This window comes from Elgaria multicarinata, chromosome 3 (assembly GCF_023053635.1).
Source record: "Elgaria multicarinata webbii isolate HBS135686 ecotype San Diego chromosome 3, rElgMul1.1.pri, whole genome shotgun sequence".
NCBI lineage: Eukaryota > Metazoa > Chordata > Lepidosauria > Squamata > Anguidae > Elgaria > Elgaria multicarinata.
This window is the reverse complement of record NC_086173.1, coordinates 127,420,699-127,445,003: the sequence shown is the minus strand read 5'-3', so window position 1 is coordinate 127,445,003 and position 24,305 is coordinate 127,420,699. Positions and strand designations below refer to the sequence as shown.

At 40.9% G+C, this 24,305-nt stretch overlaps 1 protein-coding gene across 4 annotated transcripts in view; it reads left to right on the top strand.

The window, feature by feature from the left end:
* Positions 1-24,305, top strand: part of LOC134395511 (contactin-4-like) — a 637,778-nt gene that overhangs the window by 587,920 nt on the left and 25,553 nt on the right. For 2 of the 4 annotated variants that reach the window (XM_063121675.1, XM_063121674.1), the window contains 4 exons: positions 12,321-12,496; positions 14,581-14,701; positions 21,609-21,767; positions 22,442-22,591. In XM_063121675.1, the coding sequence (XP_062977745.1) occupies positions 12,321-12,496; positions 14,581-14,701; positions 21,609-21,767; positions 22,442-22,591 (606 nt within the window). The remainder of the gene's footprint in view (positions 1-12,320; positions 12,497-14,580; positions 14,702-21,608; positions 21,768-22,441; positions 22,592-24,305) is intronic. The other 2 variants (XM_063121676.1, XM_063121677.1) reach the window with 2 other exon arrangements.

Genomic DNA, 24,305 nt, shown 5'->3' with positions numbered 1-24,305 from the left:
GGCAGCCTAGAAATATTTTAAATAAATAAATAAATCCTGCCTTAACCCCCTGGAAAGCCACTATCAGTCAATGTTGACAATATTGAGCTGGATGAAGGAATGGTCTGACTCAGTGTAATGCAGTTCCAGTGTTCTTTATTATAAGGGTTAATACCTCCCTTCACCCCAATCTGTTCCTGGTTTCCTTGCCTCCCTCCCCTTCCCTCATCACAGTGGTCAGTTTGGTTTAATGATTTACCATATGAGGGAAGAAGGAAGAAATCAGAACACTTCTGAAAAAGAACCCCTAGGGGAACATAAAAACATGAGAAGTGCCATGCTGGATCCAACTAAGGGTCCATGTAGTCCAGCATTTTGTTCACACAGTGGCCAACTAGTTTTGGCCACAAACCCACAAGATGGGGACAAGTGCAACAGCACCCTCCCTCCCATTTTCCCAGCAACGAATTTGCTAAGATACCAGTTGCTTTGTTCGCCAGCAACTGGTGAGTATATAGGCTTACTGCCTCTGCAACTGGAGATAGAACATAACTATAGGAAGAATAATAATATCGGGGATAGCTCAGACGGTGTGGTCAGTGAGTTAGAGCCAGACATCCTGAAGAGTGAGGTTGAATGGGCCTTAAGAAGCATTGCTAATAACAAGGCAGCAGGAGACAACGGTATCCCAGCTGAACTGTTTAAAATCTTGCAAGATGATGCTGTCAAGGTGATGCATGCCATATGCCAGCAAATTTGGAAAACACAAGAATGGCCATCAGACTGGAAAAAATCAACTTATATCCCCATACCAAAAAAGGGAAACACTAAAGAATGTTCCAACTATCGGACAGTGGCACTTATTTCACATGCCAGCAAGGTAATGCTCAAGATCCTGCAAGGTAGACTCCAGCAATTCATGGAGCGAGAATTGCCAGATGTACAAGCTGGGTTTAGAAAAGGCAGAGGAACTAGAGACCAAATTGCCAATATCCGCTGGATAATGGAGAAAGCCAGGGAGTTCCAGAAAAACATTTATTTCTGTTTTATTGACTATTCTAAAGCCTTTGACTGTGTGGATCATAACAAACTGTGGCAAGTTCTTGGTGGTATGGGGATACCAAGTCATCTTGTCTGCCTCCTGAGGAATCTGTATAACGAACAAGTAGCAACGGTAAGAACAGACCACGGAACAACGGACTGGTTTAAGATTGGGAAAGGAGTACGGCAGGGTTGTATACTCTCACCTTACCTATTCAACTTGTATGCAGAACACATCATGCAACGTGCTGGGCTTGATGAATCCAAGGCTGGAGTTAAAATCGCAGGAAGAAACATTAACAATCTCAGATATGCAGATGACACCACTTTGATGGCTGAAAGCGAGGAGGAGCTGAGGAGCCTTATGACAAAGGTGAAAGAAGAAAGTGCAAAAGCTGGGTTGCAGTTAAACCTCAAAAAAACCCAAGATTATGGCAACCAGCTTGATTGATAACTGGCAAATAGAGGGAGAAAACGTAGAGGCAGTGACAGACTTTGTATTTCTGGGCGCAAAGATTACTGCAGATGCTGACTGCAGCCAGGAAATCAGAAGACGTTTACTTCTTGGGAGGAGAGCAACGACAAATAGGGCTTCTGAGTAGACATGTATAGGATTGCACAGTAACTAAAGCTTTAATTCTGGAAGCAAGTCCTCTGGAGCTGATAGACATTCATTTGTTTAGTCTTCATGGTGACAGACTTGACCTTGGGGGAGCTAGGGGTGGCGACAGCCGACAGAAAGCTCTGGCGTGGGCTGGTCCATGAAGTCAGGAAGAGTTGGAAACGACTGAACGAATAAACAACAAAAGCCAGTGATAGCCTTCTCCTCCAGGAAATTATCCACCCCCCTTTTAAACCATCCAAATTGCTGGTCATCACTACATCTTGTGGTAGTGAATTCCCTAATTTAACTATGTGCTGAGTGAAGAAGTACTTCCTTTTATTTATCCTGAATCTCCCACCAATCAGTTTCATGAGATAACCCTGGGTTATGGTAATATGAAGGAGAAAAATGTCTCCCTATCCACATTTTCCACACCATACAACACCTCTATCTTGTCTCCCCTTAACCTCCATTTTCCCTAGCAAAACAATCTCAGCTGTTGTAACCTTCCCTCATGGGGGAGATGCTCCAGCCCCTTGATCATTTTAGTTGCTCAAGAGTTCTTTCATTGAAATCAGTTGGGCTAAAAAGTGTTTCCATTTCATTTGATTATGCCCAAAATATTAAATAAAGTCCTAATTAGGGTGACCATATGAAAAGGACAGGGCTCCTGTATCTTTAATAGTTGCATAGAAAAAGGAATTTCAGCAGGTGTCATTTGTATATATGGAAAACCTGGTGAAATTCCCTCTTTATCACAACAGTTAAAGCTGCAGGAGCTACACTAGAGTGACCAGATTTAAAAGAGGGCAGGGCGCCTGCAGCTTTAACTTTTGTGATGAAGAGGAAATTTTACCAGGTTCTCCATATATACAAATGACACCTTCTGAAATTCCCTTTTCAATACAACTGTTAAAGATACAGGAGCTCTGTCCTCCTTTTCATATGGTCATCCTACTATACTATACTATACTAATGCAATATTTCACACAATGAAGGTCTATAACAGGGACCTGTGGTAATTATGAAAGTAATCAAAATTCTTTCCCACATATTATTCCTCTGTATTCAAACAGTCTGGACATTTGAATTGCTAGGCATTTCCCCCCCCCCTTGTGGACCCCTACCTAGCAGAGTGACAACCAGGAAGGCAACCCAGATTACAGTTGTATTCGCTTTCATTCCTGTTCACAAATCATGTGAAAATGCCCTGTTTGAAACCCCAAACGCAAATGCAAGCAGTAACACAATTCTCGGGAAATGTTCACAATTTCCCGCATGTAACACATTCAAAACTACGCATATTCAAACCTATACGTGTTTTCAGAAGTGTGTAGTTGTAGCAAATCCCCCTTCCCCCAAAACCGCATTTTCACACTTTAGCCTATGGAGTGAAACGCACATTTTTGGCTGTGAAAAATGTGTATTTTGGGGGTCCTCTGAAATTGCCCAGGTGCCTCTTGCTCTGTTTTTGCCTGCCTTCTTCATTCTGCAGCTCTTTTTATTATATTTGAAGCCTGGGTTGCCAAAAAAAAAAAGGCATCTGCCTTTTTAGTGTCAGACTGTGATTTATTTTCTGTTGCTTAGTTTCGGGCCACAGTAGATAGTGTCCCACTGTGTCATGTATTCTAGATTAACATGACACAACACGGCACGGCACGATCTACAACAAGCAAATAAGACAATGCAGAGATGCTTATTCTAAACAATGCATCCTAATGGACACACAATCAATATAAAAGCTGGGTGGTTTTTGTTTTCAAATTGGATAATTTGTTACTCACAGACTTATGCAGCTGGGTGGCTTGTAATTCTAAAAAAAATCATTGCAGCTTTGTGACAACTGCAGCATTCATGCTGATAGCAAATGTCACCCATTCCAACTGTTTTTACTTTGGAAAGGAAAACCTTTGCTAAAATAAACCTAGTAAGCACATTCAAGTAATCTAGAACTAGGTTTGCACTTCTGCATAACTCACTTCTACTTGCTGCTGTGTTCTTCAAAGAGAGCCACAGTCACTGGTTCATACTTAACAGTGGCAATTCCTGGGTTGTTCCAGGAATTTCCACCACTGAGTGAAGTGACGAACTTCCTGTCCATTGCCTCCATTTTCAATTAACCCAGGAATGCCCCTGTTTAACTGTGAGTTAACCCACATTTTTCAGGTTTGCACAACATGTAACAACCTAGGCATTTCTGCGCTGTTAAATGAAAATGGAAGCAATGGCTCGTCGCTTTGCTCAGTGGTGGCAGTTCCTGGGATAAACAACCCAGGAATTGCCACCATTACGTGTAAACTGGGCCACTATTAAATTTGCCTCTCTTAAAAACAGAGTAATATCATTCTGTGTAACCTTTAGTGTAGTCTCTTTACAAACACTGCTGCAATACTAGAGCTCCCAGCAGTCTCTGTAACAGATACAGGCGTAAAGGGAGCCGGGAAGAAGAAAGCTAGAAAAAGAGCTGGAGATTAGAACTGTTAGAGGAATAAAGGGATTAATATAACACACTATCTAAAGAGATTACTTGTTCAGCAATCTTAAAAAGAGACACAGTATACCCAACACCATACTCTCCTAACGTCAGGATTGTCTCTGGAAACCTTGTACCAGGGAGAAAGAAGGATAGATATAACCTGCCTCCTGCAGGTCTGTGTGCCGCAGCAGGTCCTCAACAATGCTAAATCCTGATTTCCACCCTGGTAGAATACCCTGATAAAACAGAGAATAAAACTGCATGGATTAGGCAATCTACATACCTTCTTTCAGTGCCTTTAGGCACATTTCTATAGCCTCCTAATGTAGTAACTTGTCTGAAGGTAGAACTGTTGAACCAGAAAGGTTGGCAACAATTACTAGAACTGTAAATTATCCCAACTCGGATATTACCTGGGAGGCAGTTGGGAAAATGATGAAGGAAGTCCCAGGACCATGATGAAGAAGCTACTATGTCCAGTGCTTTGCCAATGTTATCTGTCCTCTTTGTCATGTATATGAACCTGTTTATAGTAAGAAAGAAATTACACTTTTGCTTATAAGTGAATCTGTTTGTCTGTTCAAAAGATCTTGGACTGAAATTCAGTCAGCAGATACCCTGTAACAGTTTTGTTGAAATGCAAAGGAAGAGAGAGAGAGAGAGAGACCTTCTGCTTAGTCAGAAACACTGTTGCTTCTTCATTTGCAGTGCAGTTGCAGTGTTGGAAAACTGCTGACAGAAGTAGAAGTAACATTCTTCTGATCTTCCAGTGACACCTACAGTTAAGAGTGCTAAGGTCTCTTCTAGAGAATGGAAATTGTCAAGTCATCTTATAAGTCAATTTCTTAGAGTAAATACAATAAAATGCAACGTGAGTCACATGATATATTTTGCAAAATATATTTGTAGCATTTACATGTTCTATTTTTTTAAAAAAAATCATAAATGCACGAACAAGCTTTCGAATAATCAAAAATTGTTCTGAAACAATAATTTCTGCCCACATGTGCGAGAGATTTCAACATATTTCAATCACACACAGTTTTATTGGCTTGTGGATCATCTACAGTTTTGAGGAATTTTAGTCTCCATTCATCTCTGCCTTACCTGACATTATTGTTTACATAATGATTTATTTATTTTTTCGGAGGAAAGACTGGTGAATCAAGAGTCTCAGTTTTTGCCAGGAATTGCTGGCTCATTTCACGTTTACCTCTTGAATCCTTGTTTCTAAACAAATCAGACATTGAAATGACCTAAGGTGTTGTTATCCCAAGGTAACTAGTTGCATAAACAGGCTGAATACCTAATCGTCATTGTGAGCAGGTGGGATGCTATTTTGCCAGCTGCAAAGGCTGCTTAGATTACAATTTGACAGATTATAACTGCAGCTGGCTGAGCATTCCCTCTTGCCAGCATTGGCACGTCTTCTAGGAGGAGGAAAAGTTACGTCCTTGGCTTAAGGCAGCAAGATAATAAGAAGAGAAGTTCTAACAAAGGCCTATGTGCAAGGGGGCAAACTCCCTGGTTTGAACATCAGCCACTTCCCATCCCTACCCCTGCTTTTTGCTTTGTTTAGCATCTTGCCTGATGAAAGAGTTCTAGAGAACTGAAAAGCTTGCACCGTATTTTGTGATGTTTAGTTGCCCTAAATTGGATTTTGGAATTTTTCTTATGGCTAAGACCTTTGCTTTCTGGTTATTCTGTTTTACGCATTCAAATGCTTTTGAATGGGCAGGGTGCCATACACTACTCCACATGAAGACTTCAAAAGAGAATGTATACCAAGATTGCAATAAAAATGGCTTTGTGAAGTGGTCACTGCCAATTTAAACTGCAAGTTTTTCTCTAATGGTTCTTTCACAGATACTCTAGATCAATGGAGTAGGGGCAGGCAGAATGTAAATCTTTGCTGATTTCCAGTAGATCAGCAGGAATTTCTGACTCCCAGTTGTTTAACAATAGCAACTAAATAGCCATTAAAATAAGTTCCTGATGTCCAGATAGGTTGAAGGAAACCTAGACGTGTTTTATGTTTGTTTGAAAGGACTAAGCTCAATTCTGATACTGATGACAAATTTGTGGGCTGAACATGTCTTCTTTAACTCAAAGAGTGTGTCCATCCCAAGTCACTTTTTTGAAGATGCGTCTGGATGGGTAGACTTCAAAAAACATAGTAGATCGTGCAAGCTTGAAGTCTGCCCAATGCTGCAATAGAGAATGTCTTAAGTGGATGATCAAGAAGCATTGAGCCAATTTATAATTACATGGCAAGCTCAGAAAAAAAATCTTTGATTGATTTTTGTAGCCAACTTTAGAATATGGAAAATAGCCAGAATGTTAGGTTCCGTAAAAGCAGACCTCCCCCCCCCCCCAAATTAAGCTACTTCTCATTATGGATTTTGACTATGTTGATCTAATATGTCTGATTGCCATTTGACTTCACCCAGGAATGCTTGATGCCCCTCTTTGACTTCTCTATTGCACTTTACATTTGCTGCTACAGTAAGGTCATTAAATAGATCTTTTCACTTTTTCAAGTCCTTGAAAACAGATTGGTAAGCTTTCTCCTTGGGGGTGATTTGTAAATTGCTTTGCAGAAGGCTTAAGCTCATGATGAATACGGCTAGAAAAAGTTTCATCAGAGTTACACTGGGGTGTCATTTTTCATCAGGTTGTTTCAGCCACTCACAGAAATGCAATATGTCAAACTATATCCCTGCCTGGCTTCTACAAAACATTAATGGATTTTTAAAAATTGACGCCTTTGCAGACATTGGGCATTTGTTGAGTTCAACTGGATGAGATGTTCGAAACCCATTCATAAAAGTACTAGCAAGTCCTTTTTGATTGTTTTCTCTTTTTAGGACTGAATCCTATGAAGTCTTTGCAACTTCGGTGGGAGTTGAGGTAGTTTTATTGGCATGTGTTCCATACAGGCCAGTCCATGTAGATATATGCAGAAAGGTGGAAATTTCCTGGTGGTATACTTTACTAATGTAGTACATTCACAGAATTCCCCATTTATAAGGAATCTGTAATGGTTTTGCTGTTGTTTTAGTACTGACTAAGAAAGAAGGGTTGGAAAGTGTAAGGGCAAGGAAGCCAGATTAAGTTGATAATGACAAAGGAACTGTATCTGGAGTCTACGAGATGGGAGAAACAGTTGTACTCAGTTATGAATTCTAAACTCTTCTCTACTGGGTGCTCAACCTAGGCCATTTCTGTTTTCTAAATTCATTAGAGAAACCTATTACTCTGTTCATATTTGTTAACTGCGCCTCATTAAATCATGTCAAATAGATAAATGCTGCTTCACTGTGCTATAGGAGAAACTGAGGAACGCAGCAATTAATTTACTTGCCCAAAACTACACAGCAAATCATTGAGAGGTTGCTGTGAGTCACTTGGAATTCATCAGAAGACTTGCCCTTAAACTTCCTTTAGCTTGAATAAGCAAGAACCCATTTCCTCTTGAATCCAATCTTTCCTATGTGCACTGTTCATTTGTAAATACAGTGACACTTATTAAATTAGTTGCAGTGAGTTTTGAGTCCCTACTATAAGTGGTGCATATAGGGGAATTGTTCCAGTGCCCCAACTACCTATTCCAAGATAGAAAAGTAAGTCCAAATTTTATCCTAAAATCACACAGTATTTCATGAAAAAGAGATGGCAGTGAAACAAATGGAAATGGTCAGAAATAGGAAGGTCCGACAAAGAATGTTCAGACATGGCATGATTCATATTGTAACTTCCCACCTAACTTAGAAGTGGCTATTGTGCACAAGGAACTAAGGGTCCAAAAATGTGATGGGGTGTTGATGCTGAGGGACTTGTTGGACTTCCTCCTTCTCCTAGATCAGAACTATATCTCAGAACAGCCTTCCACAACCTAGTGGCGCAACCATTATGGCCAATGGTCAGGGTTGATGGGAATTATAGTGAAACATATTTGGAGTTCACCAGGTTGGGGAGGTCTGTGTTAGAACAAACATGAGGCTACTGCTGAAATGGCAGCCTGTGTCAGTTACCCCCCTCTGAAATATAGTACAGCTTGACTTTTTTCCTTGTGTTATTATTCCACTAAGTACCAAATGAAGTCGTTGTCTGAAATAACCCCATGGTTCTGATATAGTGCATTTAGAAGCTGAGGTATTTGAGAGAAGATGCAGGTTAAAAGAATATTTCCATAGTGATAACAAAACTCTTATTTTAAACTGATGTCATAATCTTCCCTCACAATTTTTGTCCCCAACCCCCCGGATTCCAGAAATTCTGTAACAGACCTTCCTTCAATCATTTTAAAAAAAAATCATAAACACAAACCTGGGCACGTTTTTTTTACAATCTCACAAGAGTAGGAAGAGAGGCCCTCAACCATCTTTAAATTAGAAAGGACATAGTCATAAAACCAGCTGTTAGAAGAAGAGCTATTGTGATGAATTGAAGATTATATTTCTAAAACTTCCTGACTGTTAGAGCAGTATGACAATGGAACCAGTTACCTAGGGAGGCTGTGGTCTCTCCCACATTAGAGGCCTTCAAGAGGAAGCTGGACAGCCTTCTGTCAGGTTTGCTCTAAGGTTGATTCCTGCATTGAGCAGGGGGTTGGACTCGATGGCCTAATAGGCCCCTTCCAACTCTACTATTCTATGATTCTATGATAAGTCTTAGACAACTAAATGACAGCAGTGCATACAAACTCCTCGACCATGATGTCACAGCTGACTTAAATTTTAAAAATTGGTAACATAATCCATGAAAACTTACTGGACAGAGAAAATGCTGGCTTTTTGTTAGCCCATCCCCTACAGCAGGAAGATTTTAAATGCTACTGAAGATCCATAAAAAACAATAACCCATGATGAGCTATTATTTCATACAATACTGCCACTAGAAGAATTTCACTATATATTGACTCCATAATTCAACCAGTAATTATAAGCTTCCTTCATATATTAAATATATGACACATTTGTTTATGAAGTTTGAAAGACAAAATCAGGAACATTAATTAACAATGATACCGTCAACGTACGTTCAAAGATACTTCTTTATACACTAACATACCCCACAAAGAAGGCCTCTCAGCCTTAACATACTTCCTAAATAGCAGAACTTCAATGAACCTAGTACTGGAGTCTTAACCTTCCTGGCTAAGTTGATACTCCAGTAGCTGAGGCAGTAAGCCTATGTACACCAGGAAAATGCTGGGGAAAACGGGTGGAATGGTGCTCTTGCACTCATGTCCTGCTTGTTGGTTCCTGGTCAACAGCTGATTGGTCACTGTGTGAGGAGAATGTTGGAGTAGATGGATCCTTGGTCTGATCCAGCATGGCTCCTCTTATGTTCTTATGTTACCTGAAGAATTATCTCCTCCCATGTACACTTACTTAGATCCTAAGACCAATGATATTCTGATTAACAAACTAGCTAAAAGTGGGCTAGATGGAACATTTATTAGGTGGATTCACAGTTGGCTACAGAACTCAAAGAGTGCTTATCAATGGAACCTTCTCAAACTGGGGGGAGGTAACGAGTGTGGTACCACAGGGCTCAGTTCTGGGCCCAGTGCTCTTCAACATTTTTATTAATGATTTGGATGAGGAGGTGCAGGGAACGCTTATCAAATTTGCAGATGACACAAAATTGGGTGGGATAGCTAATACCCTGGAAGACAGAAACAAACTTCAAAGTGATCTTGATAGGTTGGAGTGCTGGGCTGAATGAAATTTAATAGGGATAAATGCCAAGTTCTACATCTAGGAAATAGAGACCAAATGCACAGTTACAAGATGGGGGATACTCTCTAATCTATTAAATAGTCTCGGAGTGCAGCCACCAGAGAGTGGACAGGGATTGCACGCATTGTGTGGGCCCTTGTGGGGCACGGGGAGAGCCCCTTCAAGACACCAAGACAGAGCATAGCATTTGCCTAACTAAAGCTGAGAGTGTCCTTAGCTTGCAGTCCAAAGAATGGAAAGTAAAGCCCCCTGACTATAAGCCTTTTTTAATTGCAATTACTCAGTCAAGCTTTGCACAAAGAGCACCAGTAACTTTCAGAGTAATTGCTTTAGTTTTCTTTATTCTAGCCAGCCATGCAAGTATGTTTAAAGAATTGGTTATTCTTTAACCATGCATTGGTTATTTCTCGGCAAATAACCATGCATTGGTTATTTCTCGGTTGGACTACTGCAACCTTCTTCTCACTGGCCTTCCTTCTTCTCACATCAGTCCATTGGTTTCTGTTCACCACTCTGCTGCTAAGATCATCTTCTTGGCTCGCCGCTCTGACCATGTTACTCCACTTCTGAAATCTCTTCATTGGCTTCCAATTCACTTCAGAATCCAATATAAACTCCTCCTGTTGACCTACAAAGCTTTTCACTGTCTAGCTCCCTCCTATCTTTCCTCTCTCATCCCACACTATTGCCCTGCTCGTGCTCTTCGCTCCTCTGATGCCATGTTTCTCACCTGCCCAAGGGTCTCTCCTTCCCTTGCTCGGCTTCGTCCATTTTCTTCAGCTGCCCCTTACGCCTGGAACGCTCTTCCAGAACATTTGAGAACTACAAGTTCAACCGCAGCTTTTAAAGCTCAGCTAAAAACTTTTCTTTTTCCTAAAGCTTTTAAAACTTGATTTTGTTCTGACTTTTATACTGCCTGTTTGGTGCATTCTCTTCCCCTCCTTATTGTTTTATTATGACTTTATTAGAATGTAAGCCTATGCGGCAGGGTCCTGCTATTTATTGTTTTACTCTGTACAGCACCATGTACATTGATGCTGCTATATAAATAAATAATAATAATAATAATACTTGGCTCAGCAATACTACAAACGAGAAGGATCTTGGAATTGTTGTAGATCACAAGCTGAATATGAGCCAACAGTGCAATATGGCTGCAAGAAAGGCAAATGCTATTTTGGGCTGCATTAATAGAAGTATAGCTTCCAAATCACGTGAGGTACTGGCTCCTCTCTATTCAGCCCTGGTTAGGCCTTATCTAGAGTATTGCGTCCAGTTCTGGGCACCACAATTCAAGAAAGACGCAGACAAGCTGGAGCATGTTCAGAGGAGGGCAACCAGGATGATCAGGGGTCTGGAAACAAAGCCCTTTGAAGAGAGACTGAAACAACTGGGCATGTTTAGCCTGGAGAAGAGGAGAGACATGATAGCACTCTTCAAATACTTAAAAGGTTGCCACACAGAGGAGGGCCAGGATCTCTTCTTGATCATCCCAGAGTGCAGGACACGGAATAACAGGCTGAAGTTACAGGAAGCCAGATTCCAGCTGGACATCAGGAAAAACTTTCTGACTGTTAGAGCAGTGTGACAATGGAACCAGTTACCTAGGGAGGTTGTGGGCTCTCCCACACTAGAGGCATTCAAGAGGCAGCTGGACAACCATATGTCTAGTATACTTAAGGGCAGATTCCTGCATTGAGCGGGGGGTTGGACTCGATGGCCTTATAGGCCCCTTCCAACTCTACTATTCTATGGTTCTATGACCATCTTCAGATAACCTTCTCTGGGTGCTTCCACCAAATAAGGTGATGTGGATGACTACTAATGAGAGGGCCTTTTCAGTGGTGGCCCTCTGGTTGTGGAATACCTTTCCCAGTGAGGTTCATCTGGTGCTTACATTGTGGATTTGCCTGGTAGAAGGTTCTATAAGCTGATACATCATATGATATTTATAAATCAAGGAGAAATTTAGTATAAGAGGATTAAAGTATTTACTTGCACTTAAGCAGAGAAATTTTCAGAGAAAACACATTCTTGTGGATAAATCATTATGTAATTTAGGGTTCTCTCCCACCCTTGCTTTTAAACAGCAGTAACTTACTCTACCTCTAAGAACAGTGGTAATGAAAAGTTAACTCTATACTTTCCAAAATACCAATGCAGTTTATTCTCCACTGGAGTTGCGAACAGTACAGTAATGAAAGACTTTACTGCTGACTTTACTGCTGGAGTTCACTAAAGTATACAAAACCATATTCCTTCTGAAGCTGTTCCAGTTAAGATCCAGTTAAGACACATGGCTTAAATTGAACTTAAAAGCAGTTTGTTGCTGGCTTATGGCTCTGATCTGTCAGAGGAAAGACAATGATCCAGCCTCATAGTGTTCGGTCAGATGTTTACAGGTTTATTTAATGTGTTTTTTTTACCAGGTGAGTTATTCATGATTCCTTTTGGTGTCCTTTGTTATTTACAGACCCAACACGGTTTATAGTGGCACCTACCAGCATGGATGTCACTGCTGGTGAAAGTATTCTTCTGCCTTGCCAGGTATCTCATGATCACCCGCTAGATATTATATTTACTTGGTCATTTAATGGACACCTCATAGACTTTGAAAAAGATGGGGATCACTTTGAAAGAGTTGGAGGGGTAAGTATTAATATTAACAATCCCCCAAAGCTATTCACCATGAATGCTGAGAGTTACAATGATGAACAAGATAAAAATGTAGCTAAATACATTGATATAGTTACAGAAATAGTTATACATTCACAACTCATCTTACCTATCTGTCAACTGCTAACACTGGGCATGCTCATACCTATACTTTCAAACTATAGTAGTTTACAACAGAGTAACTTCAGCAGTGAAATATTTTACCTGTATTCCCTTCATTGCCAGTACAGTTTGTTGTCCTTTTGAGTTGACAGTACTGATAGAACAGAAGTTAAATACTATATTTACTGCTGGAGTAAACTAGTACCATTTGAGAACATAAGTGTGAATAGATGTGCCTATTGTGAGAACAAGTGCATGTTTCCAGTTGGTTTACTAGACTGAGGATTATTATTTTTTGCATCTTGTATTTTTGCTTTGTCTAAATAATAATTCATCAGAATTCTACACTTCTCAGAAGCAGCAGATCATTGGCAAAATGTATCAAATGTCAATCTTTGCAATCATATAGAAACAAATAGGGAGTTCTTGGGCATTTGTCACTATGCTACATTATTTGTTGTCATCACGTCCTTCACAGTTTAAAAGGTTGCTATTACTAAGCGTGAAGTTATAGATGGGTTCTGAGAGGCAAATTGCCAGTTTCTCGGCAAATCATGGCTAAAGTTTACAACACTATAAGAATCCAAAATGGGACACAGAAAGCTGTGCTTTGAAGTTGAAAGGAGGGGTCTGTTTTACACTACATCTAAGGCAGCTTGCTCTTGTATGGGAATGTATATCTCTAATGGCATAAGTAAGCAATACAAGAAAGCTCGCTGCTCATCACCTAGTCTTTACATTTCCTGCAAGCTTGCAAGAAAAGTTCCCCACATATAATCAGGCTCTGTTTTGACCCCCACCTCTGCTGCAGTTATCTGCCATACACAGATTTTTCAGCCACATCCGTAGGTCCACGGGAAAGCCAAACAGCTGTACAGTATCATTCCACCTACCAAAGGAATGGGGGATGTCAGAAACATTTTGGAAACTTGGTCAAGAATTAACCCACCCACCCACCCACAAACTAGTACTACCTTCAATCATAAGTATAAACTGATTGAATGAGGAGCTGAGGCTTAGAGTTAGTCATTTGACCAAGGCTACCATGGGAAACAGGTGTTACCCGAATCCAGCCATCCCAGATCCAAGATAAATTCTGTACTCACTGGGCCGTACTGGTTTTCATCTTGTGAAGAGGAGAGAAAACTGCAGTAGTTAACATTAACTGCAATCCCTTGACTGGTAGACAGGTGTGGAAGACTAAATCTAGTTCTTCCCTTCAGGGGGTACAGCAGCAGTAGCAACACCTGTTGCTAGCAATTACACCTAATTGTTCCACAAAATCCCCCCAATATGTACTATATTAATATTCTTTCATTAAAAACTGCAGCCACAATCATTTTCTTAGATTACCAACTTATAAGCGCTGTGCCAGGCATCCTGTGAAGAAATATTTCTGGAGTGACACAACCATAATCAGTTCCGTACAATTGCTAATCAGACATGAGTGTCAGGCATTTGGAGAAACAAATTATTGTTGTTGCAGGCTAGGTGATGCAAAATTTCCTCAAGAGAGCACTATCCTGATGACCTTTTAATACAAAAAAAAGTGGGCAATCAAAATGCTGGCTGTGGCACAAGGCTGTGGAAACTACTGCCGATGCCTCCTAATTTGTTCACTTCTTAAATGGATGGAGGCAGACGTCTGAATACCAATGAAGGCTATAAATTGAATGTCTGGAACATGGCAGAGCAAAGACTGCGTATCTTTTCAAACTACATTTGTGGCAAACGGTTTGGTTGCCCTGAAGTTCCTGTGTCCCTTACAGGCAACCATACTTTCAGCTCTTATCTACAAGGAAAGCTCACACATTTTAAATAGGCCACGGCTTGTGTTACAAATATTTTCATCAGCTGATGTAAAATAAATCCATTAGCCACAGTGTCCTTCATGTGATAATGATGTTTAGAGCTCATTAAAAAGTAATTGTAACCACTTTCCCCTACTTTATCAGCAGGATTCAGCTGGTGATTTGATGATCAGAAGCATCCAGCTGAATCATGCTGGAAAATATGTCTGCACAGTGCAAACCAGTGTGGACAAGCTATCAGCTGCTGCAGACCTGATTGTAAGAGGTATTTGAATTTTGTTGCTGTTGTTGTTGCAAAACTACCGTTCACACTAACAGCTGCTGTAGATAATAACATAAAGCACGGCACAGGGGAGTTCAGCATCGCTCTAACTCAGCCTTCCCCAACCAGTGGCCCTTCAGATGTGCTGAACAACAATGCCTGCTGGCTGCGGCTGTTGGAGTAGGTAGTCCAACATATCTTGAGGGTGCAGGTTGGGAAAGGCTGCTCTAAATAGTAACCCAAAAGGTACAGAAGATTATTTTGTTCAGACTGCAAGGGGGGAATCCAATCTTATATGCTAATGATTTATTTACTTATATAGGCCAATGAGATATTGCTGACAGTGTTAATTTGTTGAATTTTGATGTGTGCAGGAACAGCATTAAAAATAAAAAAATAGCATGCTTCAATGAAAAGCCTAAAGACTTGTGTGCGTACAGGCTGGTTGTGGTCACCTCTGGCAAGGAAACTTTGACATTCACACTCCATTTCCCCCCCTCATGCACAACCCCCCTTTCAGTTGGGGTTGTGTGGGAGAGTCAGGCCAAGGTAATTTGCTTGCAGGCTTTTTGCCCTTTCACATACTCGCAGGTGTGCACACTGCCCGCATCTCCTGATCCCTCCGGTGGTCACTTTACTCCATGGGGACAGAGCTTTGCTCCTTTGCTTTTCCCAGTTTACGCATTGCTTGGTAAATGTGCTGCTGTGATAGAGTGCAAATGATGGCTCTTAGGACATAAAAGTGATCCAAAACCAGAGACCTTTGTGCCATAGTTTAGCACCTTCCACTATGCAGTTGCCTAAAGGCAGGCATCTGACCGTTGCGCCTGGATCACTCAACTAGCCAAGCATTTTCACATGACTGATAAGAGTCAAGGGTGATCAGTATTCAGATAGACTTGGACTGTGTCAAAGCTGCAAAGTGAACCGGCAGCAATGAATCATTTCCGTGGTGCAGTGTTAATATAGGATTGGAAAAGAAAAGTTGTGTTCTGAACACTTTGCTCCTTCCAGGAAAGGTTATGACAAGTCAAAGGTTATTGACTTCAGACAGTTAGAAGTTAGTTCTCTAAAAAGAGCATCTGGTGATATTTCATATGGTGAGGAAAATAGAGAAAGGGGATTCTTATGGCTCAGGGCAGCTCATCCAGAAAGAGGCAGTTCTTAAGACCCAAAGGAGGTACTGAAGAGGGGAACAAGTAGTGGTTGTGATATAGTTCCATGACTGAAGCTAAAGTATGTCTGAAGATATAGGTTATATGGTTCCATGACTGAAACTAAGGTAGTCTAGGTTTTGTCAGAATGGAAGATCACCTAAGGACCCTATGCCTGTTGCTCTTAACTCCTTAGGGAAAGGGCTGGTACAAATGTAATAAATAATATTGCGATGGACAAATCCAGACCTTTTGCCTTTGGGAAAGGACAGTCTGGCCAGTTTTTTCGTCAGATTGAAATTACCAATATCAGCCTTAGTTTGTCACATTTTGCTTTCGGTGTAATGCATTATGTTTTGGGATTTGAATACTGTGGTTCTTACTTAACGTCTTTAAATGCAGAAAAGAAGCTATCACACTCTAGCCAAGAAATGGGAGGAGGGAGAATGGGGGATGTGATCATTGTCCATTTAAGAAGGCAGGAGTGGTTTATCAGCTGTTCCCTCAAGGGAGTAAGATATATTGTTGCTGCATTAAATGTACACTCCATTTAATGAGGACGAGGCCCAATGAACAGTTTAAATACCAATAAATTAGCCTGCTAAATATTTAAAATCTGTAATACTTGGAGTTCTTAACTGAAAGTATATGCATCATTTTGTAGGGAATAATCTTAAATTTTACTAGGAGTCTTTTAGAAGAAAATATATTGCAAGGAGCCTAAAAACACAGTTAATGACTATATTCCTGTATTTTGAATTCTCTATTTTTCCTCCCCTTCCAAAAGGCAGTTTCCTAGCACATTGCACCATCTACTGGTTAGGAGAAAACAGCACTCCTCACCTGCTGGTGACAGCTAGTGATAGAAAGACATGTGTGCCTGCTCAATCAAATGCTATCTGACTTAGAGCTTGACTTAAGCAGAAAAATCCATTGATCTATGTAACTGAGATTCCCTTTCCAGGATCATGACTTCAGTTCTCCAACCTATTTGACTAAAAACAACCTGCTGATGATAAACAAAAAACAAAAATCTCCAACACTTTAAAAACTAAGTAATTTACTTTAGCATACGCTTTTTGTATTTACTAAAAGAATCTCACCCCCAAATAAATCATTTAGGTTGCTGAATCTCACTCCCCAAATAAATCAGTTAGTCATGCTTGGTTGTAGAAGCCAGGAGTGACTTTTATCCATTTTGGCTTATTTGCCAGCTGTGCCCCTATCTGGAGAAAGCAGAACTTGCCAGTCAATCATGTCTGAGTAACATCCTGAATGTGCCTTTGAAGACCATGCAGAAGCTTCAGCTGGTATAGAATGCAGCTGATCGGATGCTTGCGGGAACCAGGCAATTGAAACATGTGTCAGCTGGGTGCCAGTGTGCTTCTGGGCCAATTCAAAGTGCTGGCTGTTACCTTTAAGCCCCAAGGACCTTGGGGGCAGGTTATTTGAAGGACCACCTACACCCATATGAGCCTGCTTGGCCATTAAGATTGACCTCTTGAGGTCTTGCTTATGGTGGGTCTGCCAGTAAAGTCCACGAAGCTGGCAAGCACAAAAGATGGGTCCTTCTCAGTGATATCCCTGTAATTATGAAACTCCCTTGCAGGGGAAGTTCATTTGGACCCTCATTCTGTGTTTTTAAATGGGTTTTAAAGATCTGGTCATTCAGTCTACATTTACTTCATCAATTTGAAGTTGTCCCCGGCTTTTAATTTTTGTAATTGTTGATGCTTTGAAATTACATTATTTCAAATATTATTATATTATATATTATTATATTAGATGTTATTGCTGAATTGTAGATATTATTCTTAATATTATGTTTGTTTGTTTGTTTTCTGTGATTATTTTATTGTGTAAGCAACCTTGGAAAGCATGTATAGCCCTTAATAGTGGTACGTAAATACTTAAACAAATAAATAAATAAATAAATCTCAGTCTATTTAGTCCAAAGCAAAGATGGTCAAATTATGTATCTGTAGGGGCCACTCTAGATCACACACCAGTAATCTGTGGGTTAGAAGCATATTTTGTAGGACGCAATGACCTCCTCATGAATGGTCAGACTCTGTACTAGAGGTAGTATGTGCCTTTGTCTCTTACAACTTTAATTACTTTCTATTTTTTTCTTATCAGTGGGCATTTTCAATTCTAATTTGTTATGGCCATCAGAGGCCAGATACAAAACCTTTGGGGCTGAATTTGGTCCATGGGCTGCAAGTGGGCCAACTGTACCCAAAGATGACCATGTTTCAAAACTAGAAAGGAACAGCACTGAATGCCAGAAGAAAATCCATAGATTTCTTCTTGGATGCCCGAAAGTCAAGTGCAATTGAGGGGCCAGGAAGACTATGACAACTGAAAAAAATATTCTTTCACTCACTGGACATCACCAAATAGCTTATTTCTCTTTTATTTGTGCATTTCAAACTAGTCCCTGCACTTGTGATGCAGACCAACAGAAAATGGAAGTGGAAAAGAACAATGCTTTCAGTGGAATTTAATGGACGGGATGGCAATGGTGCCTGATCTGAATGTAACCCAAATGAGTTCATTCACACCCAATCCGAATTGGCCTCTTTTGGTCAAGCTCATTTTGAATTAAGACTCAGGAATAGGGTGGCCATATAGGAGGACAGGGCTCCTGTTGTATAGAAAAGGGAATTTCAGCAGGTGTCATTTGTATGCATGCAGCAACTGGTGAATTTCCCTCTTAATCACAACAGTTAAAAGCTGCAGGAGCCCTTCCCTCTTTTGTATCTGGCCACTCTAGATTTGCTCCTGCAGCTTTAACTGTTTTGATGTAGAGGGAATTTCACCAGGAGCTGCATGTATACAAAAACAACTGCTGAAATTCCATTTTCTGTACAACTGTTAAAGATACAGGAGCCCTGTCCTCCTTTTCATGTGGTCACCCTACTCAGGAGCTTACCTAGCATTCAAGTTCAACACTTTATTTGCAATTATGCATTTTTAGGACTGAAATATTACATGAGTTTCTGAATGCAGTATTATAATCTAGTTACCTATTTTTTATGACTACCCTTCTAGCATTTGAATTCAAATACTTCCATTTTAAAAGTCTCAGCCTGCTTAACAATCCTGTGTGCAATTAAGTCATTTTAAAACCATAATTTGAAATGTAACCTCTCCAGTATAACCTTACTGCTCAGCGCACTATGGAATCCGCTCTGAATAAGGTTGTACTGTGTGCCTCCAGCAAGAATACTTAAAAGTCTTCACTTTCACAGCTGGTCAGTCTTCCTAAAACAGCCATTTCAAAAGCAGCATGGTGTAAGACTATAATGTTACCTAGCATGATATACTAAAAAAAAAAAATACATCTACCTAATGATCAGTAGATAGAACTTTTAAAGAGAATGAGGCAGCTAAGACTAATAACTTACTAATAGGTTTCTAAAAGCACAATCATGTGCTTGTTTACTCAGAAGTCCTACTATATTCAATAGGGCATGCTCCCGAGTAAGTGTGCTTAGGACTGCAGCCTAAGGCTTCATTTAAAACTCTTCATTTCAGAGTGGTCTCATTGAATTCTTATTGAAACCAAACTGGATAATTGTACCTTTTTCAGTGGATGGTCTAACCCCCCACCCCAAGCTCTTATTTACGTGCTAACTTGAAGAATATTTCAGGATGACATTGCCAAAATGCTTTTTTTAAAACAACTAACACTGCAATCTTATGCATGTTTAGACAGAAAAAAGGCCTACAACTCCCAGCATGCTCCAGGCAGCCATGCTGGGAGTTTTAGGTCCTTTTTCTGTCTAAACACGCATAGGGTTGCACCTTAAGACGAGTATATTCCATATGTAATGGTAGGTGTGTGGTTTTTTGTTTTTGGCAGGAGCTGCATAGAATTTCACAAAACACTTGCTAAGTGAGCTTAGAGAGAGTTTTGTGAAACTATAGTTTGCCATAATAGCGACTTTCTGATTTAAAACTTTGTTGGTAATTACCTTTTATATAAATATATATTGTATTTTAAGCTGTGTTGTCAACCTACATTTAATACTGTGTGCTGTGTTTCCTCACTTTAAAACCTACAGTTTAAAGCAAATTTTTAAAAATGACTGATGGACTTCCCTATTTCATTTTTTAAAAAACACCTTTTTAAAGGTTCAGAATGGATTACAAATAATATCACCCAATAACAGTTTTTAAAATAGTAGATAAAAGATATTCAGTGGCTCTGATCCTAAATGCCACTCTGATTCCCATCCACAGAACAGAGCTTTCCCACCTTCTATACTACATTCCCCCCACCCCCACCCCCAAGCTGCTCCTAAGGGCTCAGTGTGGCATAATGTTTACAAAGAGAAAGAAGAAAAAGAAAAACAGGAAGGTACCAAATGCAGGGAAAAGGGAGGAAGCACTCAGATGTACAGAATTATGTTTCTTGAGTCCGTGTTTCAACTATAATTCCTCAAGATTACTTTCTAGGAATGCTCAACCAATTAGGACAGAAACATCCGAGTTTTAGATTGGCTACATGTTCCAGAATGATACCATGATTGATAGCATTGAATGCTGCTGAGAGATCCAGCGGAACCAATAGGGAGACATGACACCTGTCTAGCTACTAGTAATTCACCGAAGCTATTTCCAGCCCCAGACCAGGCCTGAACCCAGATTTGAAAAGATCCAGATAATCCATTCATCCATGAAAACCTGGAATTATGATACTACCACTTGCTCCAAGTCTTTTCCCAAACATGGGAGGTTAAAGACTGGCCAATGTTAATTGCTTCTAGCTTGTCTGTAATCTTGCATGACGAAGTCCAAGAGTTTCTTTACTTGCATTTTGAAATGCTTGTAAAGAAGCATCGGAAATAGTTTAAGCCTGCAGTCTTATATCCACTTACTTAGAAGTAAGCCCACTAAAATTTACATCAAAGTAGACATGTATAGGATCACACTCTATGCACACCTATCTAGGACAAAAGCCCATTGAACATATTGGGATTTACTTCAAAGTAAACATGCATAGGATTCCACTGGTATATCTCACATCTTCTGTGTTCTCACATCTGAGTTCCACATCAGAAAACTTCTAGAATTTTCCTTGGAATTCACACATTTCATATTTGTTTTTTTTCAGCATTGCAAAATGTGCATATGGATTCATTTTCTGTCAATTTTCCTAAAGGCTTTTTTGGAAATGCAAGTAAGTCAGAATCAGCTCATAATCTACAGAAGATAGTAAGTGTTTCCAAGAGAAAGTTCCATTGCAAAAGGAATAATACAAGTCTTTCAACCACTAAAAATGGAAAATGCAGCTTTATAGCCACTGTAGTTAATGTTTGATGATCTATGCCAAGCTAAACCTAAGGGGGAAATGCCACAGGATGGAAATTCATTCTTGGTGGAAGGACTGCAAGTGATCCAAATATAATGTCCAAAGCAGTCCAGTGCTTTCAATGATTGATCCATTTTGCATGATCTTGCTGCATGCTGAAAGCTATACGCAGGATGGTCATATAAAATGGATCAAACACTGAAGTTACTGGACGGCATTGGAGAATTTGTTGGACTGGGATCACCTGCAGCTCCTTCCACCAAGAATGAATTTCTATCACCTGCAATTTCCCCCTTGAGCTGAACGGTAAAGTCTTGCAACTTCCAAATTTTAATGTGGGATATTTCTACAGAATGTTATGTGCTAAATAGTTCTCACTGATGAGAGTTGAAACATGTTTATGTTTGTGTGTGTGTCTGTGTGTATTCCATAACAGGTCCACCGGGTCCACCTGAAGCGGTGACAATCGATGAAATCACAGATACCACAGCTCAGGTATCTTGGAGGCCAGGAGCAGATAATCGCAGCCCTATTACAACATATATTATTCAAGCAAGGACCCCATTTTCTGTGGGATGGCAAGCAGTTAATACAGGTAAATAGACATCTCAGAACTCACGGAATGTGATCTTTAAGGCTTTCTACATAAAATTGGTCAAGCGGGGCAAGAACCCATGGGATTTGAGCTAACAAAAGTGAAAATGCAGTGATTGTCATAATGCAGTACATATTGCTGTGCAAATTGCTTTCAAGTTTTCCATCAAAAGAATCAGGTCCACCTTTCCCAGGGTCCCTTGCTGCCTGTGTCCCTACTTCTGCACTTAGGCAGAAAGAAAGGAGATAGGGAGGGATCAGCATGTTCTTGCCACAACTGGAGTTAAGAAAAGTGAAGTCATAGAGATCGGCTGCTGTCTCCTTTAGCAGCTAGGTAAGGGGGAAAGGAAGGGAGAAGTGGTCTGAATGAAACATGTTATCAACTGATTATCTGCAATACTTGTTCTTCTCCTGTATGCAGTGGCCTTCCTTGTCATTCCAAATTTAGCAATGATGAATAATCCCCCAAAAGGGAGAGAGCATGGCAGCTAATGGTTCAGTATGGTAGTCTCTATTCTGTTTTACTCACTCAGATTGTGTTCTGCTGTAGTGCTCTGCAGGATTCCTGAAGCATTAAATACAGAATCTTTCAAATCTGAACTTTATAACATAATTATCCAGTGACCCTTAGACAAAGTAACTCTTCCTCTCCTTACTTACACTTTCCCCCCCTAGTGCCTGATGTCATTGATGGAAATACATTTACAGCGACAGTGGTGGGTTTAAACCCATGGGTGGAGTATGAATTCCGGGTGGTTGCTGCCAGCCTTATTGGGATTGGAGAGCCAAGCAAGCCATCAGAGAAACGGAGAACTGAAGAGGCTCGTAAGTAGTAGCAGAAAAGGAAACACCCCATTTGGCATTTCAGTCAATATTAGACATTCTGTTGAATAGCAATGTTTACTTGGCACAAATAGTCAGCATAAGTAAGGGAGAAATGGGTTTATTTTTTGGGTCTACAAAGAGTGTGTCTATACCTCCTCCTATTGAAACAGGAAGAATAGAGGCATGGATTCCTTTTCATAGAATAGTGTGACACAGATCAAGAACCTGCTGAGTGCTATTTATTATTAACATTTATATGCCACCATATTTGCCAAAAAGCCATCCAAAAGCCATTGAGGCATTGACATCATAGTGCAGTGCTGGCTCCACGTATTTTGGGGGAGGGGAGGGGCTTGGGCAACCCTCAATGAACACCCTCCTTCAGTGACCGCCATTGTCACCAGTTGCTATAGCTCATCCTCTCCTTTCTCAACACTGCTACCACTTGCTTACTTGACAGGCAGAGAGCCAGTAAGCAGAGGCATCTAATGTTCCTCCTTGTCACTACCACCACCACTGTCTGGGGCAGAGTGAGAGGCAGGTGGACAAGTATGTTGCACTGGTGAGGAGGGGGACCAATTCCAGGGGACACTCCTTAGTGACCCCTGCTGGGGTGTGGGCCTGCAAATTTGTGCTAGTATGAACAATGCCTGAAAACAATAACCTGGCGGGGTTGAAACAGAAGCAGAGAGATTACTCGGATTCTTTCTGAAATCACATTGGATTCTCCAAATGATTCACAGTGGCTACTGAGGGCCATTTTAGCACACATATTACATCTGTACCAGCTGCATGGTAAAATTATCCTTGCCTACATGGTCACCCTGGAGTAGGCATGGGTTGAAAATTCGCAGGGGCCTTCAAGCATGCTGGATTCCTCGGGTTCGGCCTTCTTGAGCCCCAGCGAGCTTGCCCAGAAGATTTTCTCCCCATGGTTCCTTGCCTAACAATGGGGCTGCTGTTCCTGTCAGGCGTGGAAATGCACAATTTCCCCAGCCTTGGGGGAATAGTGTAAGGCCTCCCTGCCCCGCCGATGGGTTTTTTAAAGGGCCACTGTCTGAAAAGGCCTCTTAAGGCTCTGCTCGCACCCCTCCCCCACCGCACAGCCCCCCTGCTCCTGATCTGGACCCACCATGAGCACCCACAGCAATCTAGCCTTCTTTAAGGGAGAGGGGAGAGGTGTGGAAAAGTGCTTGCATTAAGCACTTTTGGCCCCAATGGGCGAGGGAGGAGGGAGAGGTGTGGGAAAGTGTGTGCCCAAGGCCTCCGGAAATTGTGTAATTCCTATGGCATGGTGTTAGTGTGGACGTGGGAATTTGCACACTTTCTGGAGGTCCGGAAAGTGTGCTTTCCCCACACTTCTCCCTACTCCCTCGCCCACTGGGGCCGAAAGCGCCTCTTAGCGCAAGTGTTAAGAGACCCTTTCAGGCCCGGATGGGCACGGGGGTAGGGGAGGGAGGGAAAGCGCACATCCAAAGCCTCCAGAAAATGTGCAATTTCCGGAGTCCTGAGACGCGGGCAGCGTTCAGTGAGTGCAGGAGGCAGGATCCCAGGGAGCTTGCCATTATCCTGCTTGGCAAAGATCACATAGAGCACTTTCTGTACTTAAACAATCACACAGTGGTGTGATTTCCCATTATAATAAGATAATACAGGCATTTTCCTGGATTAATTCCTCTTAACGTACATCTAAATGTAGAGAAATTCATAGAAA